Raw genomic sequence first — 12,992 nt, 5'->3', positions numbered from 1 at the left:
AGAAATGTTGGAAAACTAGCCTGTTCATTAAAGTTCATTAAATTGAAACAAATGCTTTATAATTAGATTCCCAGTGTTTTATTCCCCACAAATGTTTGAGTTTTTACAATGTACTAATGGAGGGCAAAACTAATTTCATTCAACTACTAGAAAAAAATATAGTCCCTTTGATGAACAACATGTGCTGCCACTTGCAACGCATTTTAATAAGATGCATGGTTGGTGCAGAAAACAAACACATACCCTGCAACTTGTTAGTTAGATCTTATATAATACTGTAGTTCACAGAATCATACAGACAGGAAGTTTGCCCTGATATGTTTTTCTAGTACTTTAGATAAACTTCCATTCAAATAACTGCTCTGAGCACAGATGCCATCGCAGTGTGATCTATTTATGAACAAATACTACTTGAATCCAAGCGTTTTCACAGGGACATAACAAGTTCTGCTTTGATGAGCTGTCAGATATAGGATCACAGAGAGGCCTTATTAAAATCAACAATGAATGCAATTTGCCCTGTTCTTCCTATTCAATCACGATTTGCAAATTTGTCACAAAGAAGGGACATGAATGCTGACATACTTGCAACGTAAACAGGATAGAGACAATTACTTATAACCTGTGTAAAATGAGACAGAGGTGCAAGGATGATTTGACAAGAAAAGATTAGGCAGAGGACTGAAAGATGAATTGTGCTGGTTTGTTATCAGTTCAGATTTAGCACACTGTATGGCCAATTCACCAGCTCACCAGCGTGCGGTTTCCTCTGATGCATCCTAACACTGCCCTCTCCAGGCCAATGGGTGAAACTACCAGCCCTCTGGGGAAAAAAATAATAATAATAATGAAGATGCATTTAAATAAAATATAAAACACAAGTAAACACGCACAGTGCTGCTGACTGACCACACAAAACAAGTCTCACTTGTATGTCTAAGGAAGGAGGACTAGTGTATGATGGCCAATATCTGACCTTTTAAAGACTCGTGACAACTGTCTGGGCAATTACAGCATTATATATACTCCCTATATCTAATTGAATGTTATTGATGTACCTGTTTCTTTACGACGACATGTCCGATTCTGGCGGCATGAACAGTGATGTGGAATCTTCCCGGCTATATATCCGCTTGCATCAGTAATACACTGCCCCCTCCTGGAGAATTGTAGTCCTCACATGTACCATGATGCTGCCCATGACTCAATGTCCCCTGAACTGATAGGGAAGGGTTGAATCATAAAGCTCACTTGAGAAAATATATAGGAATACTTTTTTTCCTATATGTTCTTGGTAGCTGTTTCAGGGAGCAGATCTGAACCTTTGAAGATGTTAAATCTGCATCATTTTATGAATAATATAGCAAGAAAATCACATCTACTTTGGCATTAGACTTGTTGTATGGCACAAACAAATAAAACTTAGCAGTATGGAGCAATTCTAAACTTTAACTCCACCAAAACAACTGATCTGTCCTCTGGGAATTTGAGCACAGATTCGAAGTGCATCATTGTTTACTTACAATCCTAGTTTTCCATAAATAATGCATGTTCTGGGTGCTGTTTTTGCTACATTTATGATATAAGAGATAGAGTAAATAGCGATTTGAAATTCTGCTCATGTTAAACGCTTAATTATCACTTCAAAAATGATCCAAAACCTATGAGGCGTGTTATCACCCAGGCAATTAGTGTGGGAAGCCATTAACTAAATGTCACTTTTAATAAACATCAGGCCAAAACATAAAATAAAATACGAATAATTTCTAATACTGGATCAAATCAGGCGTGTAAACAGGCCAATTAAGGTGCATATTAATGAAACAAAGGACTTTAACACTGATCAACAAAAAGGTCAGGGAATGATTATACCTGTTTTTTGTCTGTGTGAAATCAATGGAGTAAAAAAGTAGGAAACAAAACCAAACTCTACTTCCTTTGTCATGGGCGGACTTGTACAAACTAAAGGCTTCTGAGCAACTTTAAATTGGCTCTGAAGAAATTTGGTGGTCATAATGGCTGCTTTAATAAGACAGTGAAAAGATGAGTCTATTGTTCCTATGGCCCTTCTACCTGTAAGCGTGTGGATCCCTGCAGACTCAGATCTGACAGGACGGACCCAGCACTGGGCTAACGTGGCACTCATCCGCTTCCACTAATCATTAAAATGGCCAGATTCAGAATAATTTTTTCGAGCATAAAAAGCTCTTGGTAGAGGAGGTGGGATTGTAGTTCCCTGTTGACTTAAGTGCTGGCCCATTTCAGCAGTTCAAATTAAAAACTTTAATTCATAACTTATATGATGATGGACTTCTTCAAGCTTATGAGCCTTTCAGGGGCACTTTCAGCAGGGAGTATGAACAAAAGTAAGTCTACTCTTAATAGTTTGTAAAATATATATATATGGCACTGCTTTTTTTTAATCATTCTGAATGCATAAGTGATTGTGCTGTAGGAAACAGACCAAAACTGACAAAATGCACTGCCTTTTCTATTATGTATGGCTTATTGAAGTCCGCCAGAACATTCCAGTACACATTCTCTCATAGGTTGAGAGGGAATTTACCTCACCCGGTAGACTTACTTCTTCAGTCCTTGAAGACCTCTTGCAATTTTTCTTACTTACAATTCCATACTTTTTTCATCAGATCAACAGAATGACTGAACAGAAACGATTCAGGATTAAAACTTTTACTGTCTTTAACTTTTTTATGTTATGCAACATCAGCAGATTAGAAAATTGTGGACCAATGGCAACACTGCGGCGTAATGATTTAGCCGCAGTCCCCTATATACTGCATTATAGAAAGTTACAGCCATTGTAAGAAAAATAAACTTGAAATGTTATATTTTGCATTTACTATTTCATTTTAATATTGCCTTTCATTTTCAATAGTAATCTAAATGTATTTCCATTATCATATTTGATTATGTTTGCCTCCTAACTGTGCATTTTATTACATCTGCATTCAATAGGCTTTGTTGCCAAGTGCTTCTGGGTGTGTTTATCAGTTTAGTTGCTCTACAGTCTGAGAGGTCAGAACAATCTTTGTGCATTTCTCCAATTATTATGAACTAAACCCAGGAAAAGGAGTGAAAACCTTACAGCAAGGAGCTTAATAATCAGGCACATCAATGGGTTGTTTGTGTTTGAGCGCAGCAGCTGAGGCAAAACATTGATTGGAAAGCTGTAAGATGGCATTTAGCTTCAACGCAAATCATTTAAATTATGGCCGAAAAGGTCATGCTGCGAAAATAGCCTTTATTGATGAGTAAAAATCGAAGACATTAGAAATACAACAATAATGCCCTTGACGGGTGAGCTGACTATGTATGAAATCAGCTTTGCCTCCAGTTGGTTGCTCATGTAAACTTGTTCATCAAAAAATCCATCAAAAAAACAAAATGAAAACAAAGACTGACTTCAGAAATGTTCGCTGTTTTTTTTGCCTGCGTCGCTGTGCTTATCCTCAGCCTTGGAACTCTGTTAAAACAAACAAACGTACAACATTATTAATCTTACTATGTACAAATTATTTCATTCTGATATTGGGGACTGGATTGCATAACAACGCTTCAGCTTTAATCATTAACTGCTCAGGAGAATTAAAGAATCAATGCATATTTTAAGCAGCATACTTATTTTAATCAGAATTTTCCAAAATTAGATCAATGCAACTATACAGTGGACTTTCCTTAGGGTGCAGTAAAATAAAGTTTTGTTTTTGGGGGATATTAAGAAAGTTTTCTACAATATGCACTTGAACCAAGAAGACATTGGTGTTTCTCAAGTTGTTTTTTCAAATGAGCGCCTTAGAAACTTCTTTAATCTGATTCAGTGGACTATTATTCATTTATTCATTCATTCATTCACACACTGATTGAGCTTTGCATGTTGTAGAACACTGTAGTTTACCTTTATTAATTATATATATTTTCCTTTTTTCTTTTTTCTGTCTTATGTGTAAACCTTGTGATGATGTTGCATGTGGATTAGCAGTAGATACACTGATCGGATTGCAACCTTTGGATTCATAACCATTACAATTAAAAGAATAAACATCAGCTAGTTTAAGGTTTTCATGAGTCTATTAAAGCAGTAGCAAGTGTATACAGTATACAGCTTTTCCAAATATGAGTCAGGCATAAACAGTTCCCTCACCTTTGATTTGAAGAGCAGGTTGATCACACCTTTTGATCGTCTGTCAGCGGTTCGATCTGATGTCAAACACACGGACATACTCTTGCTGTCCCGTCGTCCTCGAGCACAGTCCACCTCCTCTGCCCCCCCCATCACTGATAAAGAAAGACCTGCACATAAAGTAGAGGGCAAAGGGTATTTAACAAATACACAATTCATGATCAGATGGTTTCAGTTATTTCAGTCCTGTTTATGTCCATGCTGCTTTGAAATCTGATGCAGAAAATTATTTAAATGATTATAACTTGGATCATTCTTAAAAAGCTACTCTCAAGCTTAAAAGGAGGCTGTCATGGGATATGAATGCAGTTTACCACAGATCTAAACGATTCAAAAACATTCCATTGATTCTTCAAAACCTTTCTGCAAAACCTTTCTATAGCTAATATATTGTCCCTGTAGTCTTTTTTTTTTTTTTACAAATAGAAATAGAAATGTGAATGAATTCAGTATCAGACTGCTACATAATCATAAAGAATTCATTTACAGGGGTCTGAAGACTCTCCGAACCCACTGCACTTCCATGACAACTCAATTATAAAAGACCTATGCTGCAGTGAGGCGCCCAGACACTTTTCTCACCAAGTCTGCTGCTACAGCGCTTTCTGCAACACCAAAGCAAAGCCGAGTGTGCACGCTCGCAAAGACAGTGCAACGTGTTTGCACTGTGCTAATCAGAGGAAGTCTATTAACACCACGGTCGATGCGGGCCCTGCTGGCGTGGGGAGATATGGCAAATGGCCAAGGGAACATAAGTGGACTGTGCCCCTACACCACAGTAATGTTCAAGGTAACTATTCACAGCAAAGCACATTACAGTAAGTGTTTTAAAGTAGTAGTGCGAGATTCAAAAGTTGGTTGTTTCTTTAGTTTAAAGTTATAGCTTGGGATATAACGGTCTTACAGTCAGCATGTGAAGAAGTAGTGTAGTGTATTAAACATCGGATTAGGCTTGATTCCATTTCCAGAGGGTCTATTCAGCAAAATCCAGGTGGGCCTATTTGACTTTTGGGGCTTCACCTGTGATGGTGGGAAGAGATCTGGAGTTTGCACTGGCCAGAGACACATTCCCTACATTGGGCTCAGACAGGTTGGTGTCACTGCGGAACTCCTGCTTCTTGGACAGCTAGAGGGAGACAAAGATCACACACACAAAGAAGTCTACCATCAACAAGCAGTGACCAAGGATTGATTGCATTGACAAACTTTGTAACAGGTTTGATTTTTACATTACATAAACATGCTTCTTCTTCTTTTGGCATAAATCTTTTGGTCTGAAAAAAGGCTTTGTTGGCATACGCCTTGTATCACTTTATACGTATGTTGTTTGCTGCCAGCCAGTTCTTTCTTTGGCTGTGCATTCTGGGTCATTGACTCGGCCCAGCGCATGAATAATATTGCACTTTTAAATTGTATATATCAGCAAAACACTTCCAAGGCTCAATACTTTTCCATTAGTACTTCTCCAGGTCCTACCCTCTTGCTATCCAGTGTACTTGTCCGCTCCCTCTCCTCTGTTATGAAGATCATGCTGCTCCTTTTTTTCTTCTTCTTGCTCTTCCTAAGTTTGACCTCTGCGTCTCCCACGGTAACCACCACCTCCTCGTTCGTGCTCACGCTGCCGCTGGACCGTGGCAGAGTGGACGACCACACTGGCGACTCTGGCGGTAAGTCCCTGTGCAGCGGACAAGGGGAAAGTCAATGGACAGTGTTAAATATCGACTTTGGAGCTAAAGCTGCCGGTAAATCAGGACAAATCTCTGTCATTTAGTGCAGTGGAGTTTCCTTCTCACTGAATTGGCAGAGTCCTTGCAACTCCAAGGTCAGTATATAAATCCTGCCCAGTGCTCGTAGTGACAATCTGAATGGAAACAGCTATTGTTGCCTAACAAAATGCTAAATTAAGTTTTTTTTTTTTAAATGTAATATTCTCTATCCATTATAATGAGCATTAATAAACTACACTACTACAGTCTAGCCAACTTAAATCAACATAGTCAATGGTTTAATGAGCAGCTGCAAACAACAAATCATACAGCACGGATCACATAGAATTTCATACCAATATATTGTAGGGTTGCCAGGATTTGGGCAGCTCTTTAAGCCTTGCCTCAGGTAAAGAAAACTGCCAAGTGGTTTTCAATGTATAATAGGCTTTATAACTTATTTCTTGATGAGAATAACTATTTTATATGACCAAATCTCAAATCCAAGGCTTTGAGAACTGATTTTTCAATAAGACAGGGAGAAAGGGATCTTTTCATCACAGAAGCACATGGGCAAAATACACCATGTCAGCGGATTTTGGATGGTTTTTCAGAAATTTTGGGGCGGGTTTGGCTGCTGAGGCCTGGCAACCCTGACAGAATGTTACATAGCAACATACATGATAATGCTAGTGCTAACGACTATAGGAAAAATACATTGAGCAGGCTAACGGACTCTCCCAAACAGGCAGGGTGAGGACCGACGTTCCAACTAAATATTAGAGAGTGTAGCATTTTCTTTATGAGGTGACAATTTTTTTTTTTGCCTGGCAATGTATGTTGACATTGAAATTGTACAACTTAATTTGCTCATTCTTAGACCAGACAAAAGTGGAATGTCCGATAAGGCATAGAAATAAAAATAAGTGGTGTTCTTTAGCTCTAATTACAGCACACATTTGCTGCAGCATTGTTTCAACAAGATCCAGTGCTTCACTCATTTTTTGGCATTTTGCATTCATTTTGAGTGTGACCACTGTGCAAAGACTTTCTCCAGCACCTCACAACGATTCTCAATGGGGTCTCATGCTCCCTGAACCACTCTTTCACAGTATGAGCCCTTTGAATCCTGGCGTTGTCATCTTGGAATATGCCTGTGCCATTAGGCAAGAAGAAATCCTTTGATGGAATAACCCGGTCATTCAGGATGTTCAGTTAGTCAGCTCATCTCAATCTTTGGGCACATTGTGTTGCTGAACCTCGACCTGACCGTTGGGCTTTTCTCTTCTACCACTGTCTCTGCAAAACAATCTCTACCTGTCAGCGTGCAGCTTTGTGGGGGTGCTGCACTCAGAACCTTGCAACGATGAGATGGAGATAATTGACTGGCGGTAGGATCGCAGCATGGAGCGTGGACGAGTGGACTTTCTCTCATCCAGGTCGGGCTAAAAAGACAAGACAAACAGCTTTACACAGTAACGAGTGAAATGTGTGAAGTTGGATTCAGCTTCTCGTGCAACATATCTTCCAAATGAGCATGCCTGCACATCATTAGTGTAAAATGCCCTGAAGGAGGGAGGCTATTTGCACGTTAATGACCATATTAAGCCTTGCTCCCACTGTCCAGTCTGAATGCATTTGAATAAAAAAAAAGTTAAAATCACAAATCAAGTCTGTATCGGGCGTTTGTGGCGGCTTTGATCTTTACCTAGGTGAGCTCATTTAAATGTAATTAAAATCCTTCAAAGAAACAAAGTGCCGGTGCTAACAAATCAAATGTTTAGATCACACGGTCACATCTTGTTCTCGGTGATTGTCCAGGTCTTACCAGCTCCCTCACGCCATACTCTTTTTCCACTTTCTTCTTCAGCTGTTTGAAACAATCCTCCATGCGTTCGTGGAAAGGGCGGAGGTCGTCCGTCACTCTCTTTCCATGCAGAGAGATTCCTCCTCCAAGTAATGGGATCTACAAAAACAGCATAATAGGTATAAGAAAATCAAAACTGCATCGAACCAAAATTGCAATTTCCCAAGAATGCGTCATACCTGCCATGCAATCAGGTCCTTGAGGCGCATGAGTTTATCTCTGTCCTCCGGATGCTCCAGAGTGTACTCGTCAGTAAAGAAAGCCTGAAAAAAATTTGAATAAAAAGGTCCTTAATCTATTCAAATTTGCTTCACTCAGCTACCGCTAATAAAGTTCTGCTTCAGGCTGTATTACCCAATATTGAGGAGAGGAGATGTAAAGATACTGTATCATTTTTTGCAAATAATTCATAAACATTACCTTTTTGCATCTGCACATATATAATGAGGCAAACATGTTGAAATTTTGTTTTTAATTGGAAAGTGGAGTTATTCACATATTTAGATAAGACTGTTATCTTAAGTTCGAGACCAAGACAACACCTCATGTACACCCTCTCCATCTCTGCCCAAATAAAAACCCTCCCATCTTCTCCTCTTTCACTACTTTCTCATTGCTTCAATCTGTTAGGTAAGAGTGCATCCTACAAACATTGCCTTTAATACAAGATCAACAGGATTAGAAACAATCAAAAGGTCACTTACCTTTTCATACTTCGCAAAGCCACCCATGACAGCAGGATCCACGATACCGTTGAGCAGCATGGACAGGGGGTTGATGGGGAGACTCCAGTCGGCCTGATACTGGTTAATCATGGTCAGGATTTTCTCGTTGGTGGACTCCATTGTCTCTATGGCGTTCTCCAGCGGTGACAATGTCGTCTGGTCATATAAAAGAAGAGTTCATGATCAGCGCACCGGGGAAAAGGACAGAGTTATCGCGTGTGGGTTGCGTTTATGTAGCGTCAAAACCTATAGCCCTAATTCTACAATTTAGGACAGGCCACAAGTCTGCCTATGGTATACATTGGCTGAACCTTGAAGATTTCTTTAGAACATTAGTACCATAAGTAATGAATCACATAGGCACATTTGGACTCCATACCATAACATTAATATGGCAAGACCTAATCCCAAACAAACAATGATCAGGGGATGAAGTAATATTAGGAAGGCTAGGCTAGGAATTTACTACCTGGAGATTTGTGGAAAAAAAAGCCCTCCATCAGAGATTATGACATCTCATGTACATAGGGATGGGACAGAGTAACAAGATGTAATTGAAATTCATTATTAATGAAAAGAATCTCCAAATAGATGGAGATAGTGTTGCGGGATCGCCACCTGTTACACCGAAGGCAATAGCTCAAAGCAAACACAGAGTTCAAACAGAGAGACTTACATGTTTGATGTCAGAGGCTTCGAACCAGCGCAGGATCCCAGGTAACTTGTACACTGTGGTGAACGTGGCACGCTCGATCCACATGGACTGAAGCAAGATGGCAGCAGAAAGTTAAATAGACCTTTCACATATTCTAAAACATCTGTACTACAATATGTAATTTTCTGTGTTGTAAGAATGTATAATGCATCAATGTACAAAAAGCATTTTTTCCACTGTGTCATTGTGATGGTAATAAATGAATTTCTGGACAAAAGAGACCCACAGCAAACTCATTGTTAGGATCCACAGGTCCCTTCCTCACGGGCCGGGAGTAGTGAAAGCGCTGCACGTAGTTGGACTTGTAGAAGCTGTGTGGGAAGGGGGGGTCAAACAGAGGAAACAAATGAACCCATTTTCTCTACGAGATTGAAAAGGTGGCACTGAAAGAAGAATGCTCTGTCTTTATCTTTCTGATCTTAAATTTACATATTAAAATATAGAAAAATACAGATTAGATCAAATAGAACTGACTTGATAATCTGGTCAGGAACTGGTTTGTTCTTCAGGCGAGGTGGGATCTCGAGCACAGGCTGCACAGTGAAGCATTGTATATCTGAATGGGTTCACTCAGGATTCAAGCACCAAGACCAAAACATGAATAAATATAATGAACTAAGTATTAAAGTGGACATATCGTGCATATTTGTGGCTCATACGACCGGGCACCACAGCATGGATTTTTCATATTTTCAAACTTAAAATAATGTCAGAAGGGGCTGTGTGGACTTTATCATGTTGTAAAGTTGGACGTAGGCTGGCACCAGTGGGATTATCACTATATAAAAGATTGTTCGAGCAGTTATTTTTAGAAGACGGCATACTAACAAAACCTTGACACCATGTTTAATGCAGATCAGCGACAGACACTTCTATTATGCCACAAAATCCAGGAATAGCACATCACAGTTTTTCAGCAGTAGAAGAAGAAACAACTGAAGTAAACAGGATTACTCAAAATTGCATGAATGAAGAAAAATATTTCTCTAGGTATCTTTATGATGAGGGCAAAACGTTATAACATGGTTCAAAAATCAAAAAAGTTGATTTTGAATATGTCCCCTTTAAATCGCATTCTTGCCCAAATCATTGTAGTACCATTGTTTTAGAAAGTTGTTCAAAGGTATACGTGGGAAATTTGTCTTTTGCACTTGACTTATCCTCAACTCCAGTCCTTAGGCACCAGTCAGGAGCAGTTGCCGACCATTATACAGTGCCCAGTGATGATTATCCGGTTATAAACCGAAATGCTGGTCAGAAATCCCCGAAAGGAGGATTTGACAATTTGTAACAAAGTTGTGCTGGGTTGAAAAAGCATCTGAAGAAACTTACTGAGAGATCGAGAGAACATGCAGATAAGAACATTATACACTATATTATAACCATGCATCCCTTAAAAAGCTGTTTCTCTCGTATATTTTGTAAATATGGCATGAATGATAGAGGAGCAACAACTGTATGCTTCATATTATACAGCAAAGGATACACTGCAGAGGAGACTCCTGAATGTCGTCCCCAGGCATGGTGGTGGTATTGAGGCGCACAGAACTGGGAAACTGGGACATGAGGTGATTCTGGAAGTCCTCTCTGCGCTCATACTCCTTCCCGCGATGAATAAATACCTTGTTCTGATGTCAACAAAGGCAGGAGTGGCTCATCAATACAAATATTGGACTTAACTGTAAGAAAATCCAATGAAACACCCTCCTGCATGTTGACAGCCCCACGTAATATAATTGAATTGTCAATATTTCATGAACTATGTCAATACAGCCTTATCGCAAGTGACATGCTTGTTTAGAAAAGTAGATCAAATTGTGTGATGAGGATGTGAAATAACCACATGCCAATTTTACTATATCAGTGCTCTCCAACCTTTTTTTCCTATGGGTATAACAAAAATGACACAGAGCTACTTATACTTTGTGTTACTATGACTCAAGAGGATTAAATTTCACCACAATTGAATAAAATGACTTTTCCCTTGATTCCTCGCTATATTAACCCAAACGTCTATAAATTGTGTTCCAAACACACACACACAAAAAATGTTTGAAAAAATGTGACTCCTAAATACTCATGTGTAGAAATGTTGGACAGCAACTGGAAGCTCCCGAGCTACTGCAGGAGATCAATTGTACTATATCCTCCAAATATAAATTCATTCATATTCTTTTGGTCTTTGTACTTAGCATCCTTTTTACATCCCCCCTCCTCTATCCATGTTGAAATCATCCAGTCTGTCCTAGTCGACCTCCAGAAGGTGACTTGTCCCTTCCTAATCCTTTCTATCCTCACACTCTACACTGCACATCCAAGCTTTTCTGCACCACATTTTCTTTAAGTCTCCTATAATACAATTGTCTTTTCACTCTCCCAGCACACCTTACCTTTCCCCAACCACTGCCTCCAGTTACAACCCTTTTCAGCTTTACATGTGTATATTTTATTGGACAAACATCGCGCTGCATAACTTTGCAAATTGAGGTACAAGCACAAACCCTAAGAAACGGAGGGTAGCCTTGTCCATAGAAACCAACGGCGAAGTAGTCCGGTTTTGGTCTGAGGATCTTCATAATGTTCTCGTAGAACTTGGCTTGTTTTTCCTGCAGAGATGAGAGCAGAGATGGAGGTGTGTTTTATTTGTTCATTGTGTGCACTCAGCTTTGAAAAGAACAAAGCCACTGCATGTGCCATTGACAGAGCTGCCCTCAGCAGAATGGTCGCCCTTTGTGGGTGAGGGATGTGCGGACAGTTGTGCACATTGCTCCAAGGACAAAGACTGTCACATTTATGAAACCATGTGCATTCTGCATTAGACTGCAAGAGAAATGCACCAGTTAGACTAAATAAAAGGGGCTTTTCAAAATAGATAATAAACAGTATGTGAATATAGAAGAATGTCGTCTATTCAGGGATAACATTAACTGTTTTTGACTGTAAAGGAAAACAAAGGGAATATATTTTTACCTAGACATTATGCTGTATTGCAAATGATTCTTTACAAAGAAGAGGGTCTGCACAACAATTGGAGCCTCTAACACCTTAGCGTTAAATGTAAAGCAACAACAAAAACATTCAGAACTACAGAATGTTTTTGCTTGAATTACAGTAAACACAAAGAGGTGATTACTGATGTTTTACCAGTCTCTTGCTGAGCAGCTCGTAGTCAAATATCTCATTTTCATACTGCTCCGCCAGCTCTTTGCACAGAGTAATGGCCTCTTCCCACATCTGCAGACAAATAAGAGAGAAACAAAAGAGAGGGGTCATTAAACTATCTTTGTGTAAAGTGACAGCAGCAGCAGCACCTAAGCCGCACCAAATTAATGTGAGTCTGCGAAAAGAAAGGAATTATTTTTATAAGAGCTCCAAAGAACATAAGCCACCGGAGAAGAGTGCTAAATCAGTTTGCAGCTCCATACCACAAAAGAGTGAAAGTGCAGTGCATGTTAAAATGAGCAGCCGGCACAGAATTCTTTGGGTAGGAAAACAAAACGAAACACATCTTATTCAGGTTGTTTACGGACTTCCAGAGCATCAGGTTTGGAGAGTGGTATTTTTAGGCAACTGTAGAACTTGAACATAAACTAGTAATAACAACATATTCTTTCTGAGCATAGGAAGGAGAGGTGTGGTTTTAAAGTGTGTCTGACCTTGCCCTTGTCAAAGTAGTCAATGATGGTGTCGAAGAGCATCTCTTTGAGCTGCCTCTGAGACTGGGAGCCGTGAACTTCAAACTGAGGGTTACACATTTCATCTGACCACTGAAAAGACA

At 39.4% G+C, this 12,992-nt stretch overlaps 1 protein-coding gene across 2 annotated transcripts in view; it reads right to left on the bottom strand.

The window, feature by feature from the left end:
* Positions 1–2,961: 2,961 nt before the first annotated feature.
* Positions 2,962–12,992, bottom strand: part of dock2 (dedicator of cytokinesis 2) — a 92,168-nt gene continuing 82,137 nt past the window's right edge. The window contains exons 37-51 of one of the 2 annotated variants that reach the window (XM_079557361.1): positions 12,871–12,981; positions 12,359–12,448; positions 11,716–11,820; positions 10,701–10,842; positions 9,689–9,770; positions 9,441–9,525; positions 9,176–9,262; positions 8,479–8,655; positions 7,954–8,037; positions 7,736–7,873; positions 7,225–7,352; positions 5,678–5,876; positions 5,222–5,327; positions 4,163–4,311; positions 2,962–3,484 (exon numbers count right to left, since the gene is read on the bottom strand). In XM_079557361.1, coding sequence (XP_079413487.1) covers positions 3,425–3,484; positions 4,163–4,311; positions 5,222–5,327; positions 5,678–5,876; positions 7,225–7,352; positions 7,736–7,873; positions 7,954–8,037; positions 8,479–8,655; positions 9,176–9,262; positions 9,441–9,525; positions 9,689–9,770; positions 10,701–10,842; positions 11,716–11,820; positions 12,359–12,448; positions 12,871–12,981 — 1,743 coding nt within the window. In that variant the 3' untranslated portion in view covers positions 2,962–3,424. The remainder of the gene's footprint in view (positions 3,485–4,162; positions 4,312–5,221; positions 5,328–5,677; positions 5,877–7,224; positions 7,353–7,735; positions 7,874–7,953; positions 8,038–8,478; positions 8,656–9,175; positions 9,263–9,440; positions 9,526–9,688; positions 9,771–10,700; positions 10,843–11,715; positions 11,821–12,358; positions 12,449–12,870; positions 12,982–12,992) is intronic. The other variant, XM_079557362.1, reaches the window with a different exon arrangement.

This window comes from Gobius niger (genome assembly GCF_951799975.1).
Source record: "Gobius niger genome assembly, chromosome: 5".
NCBI lineage: Eukaryota > Metazoa > Chordata > Actinopteri > Gobiiformes > Gobiidae > Gobius > Gobius niger.
The sequence above is the reverse complement of the archived record's forward strand: the minus strand, read 5'-3'. Positions and strand labels throughout refer to the sequence as shown.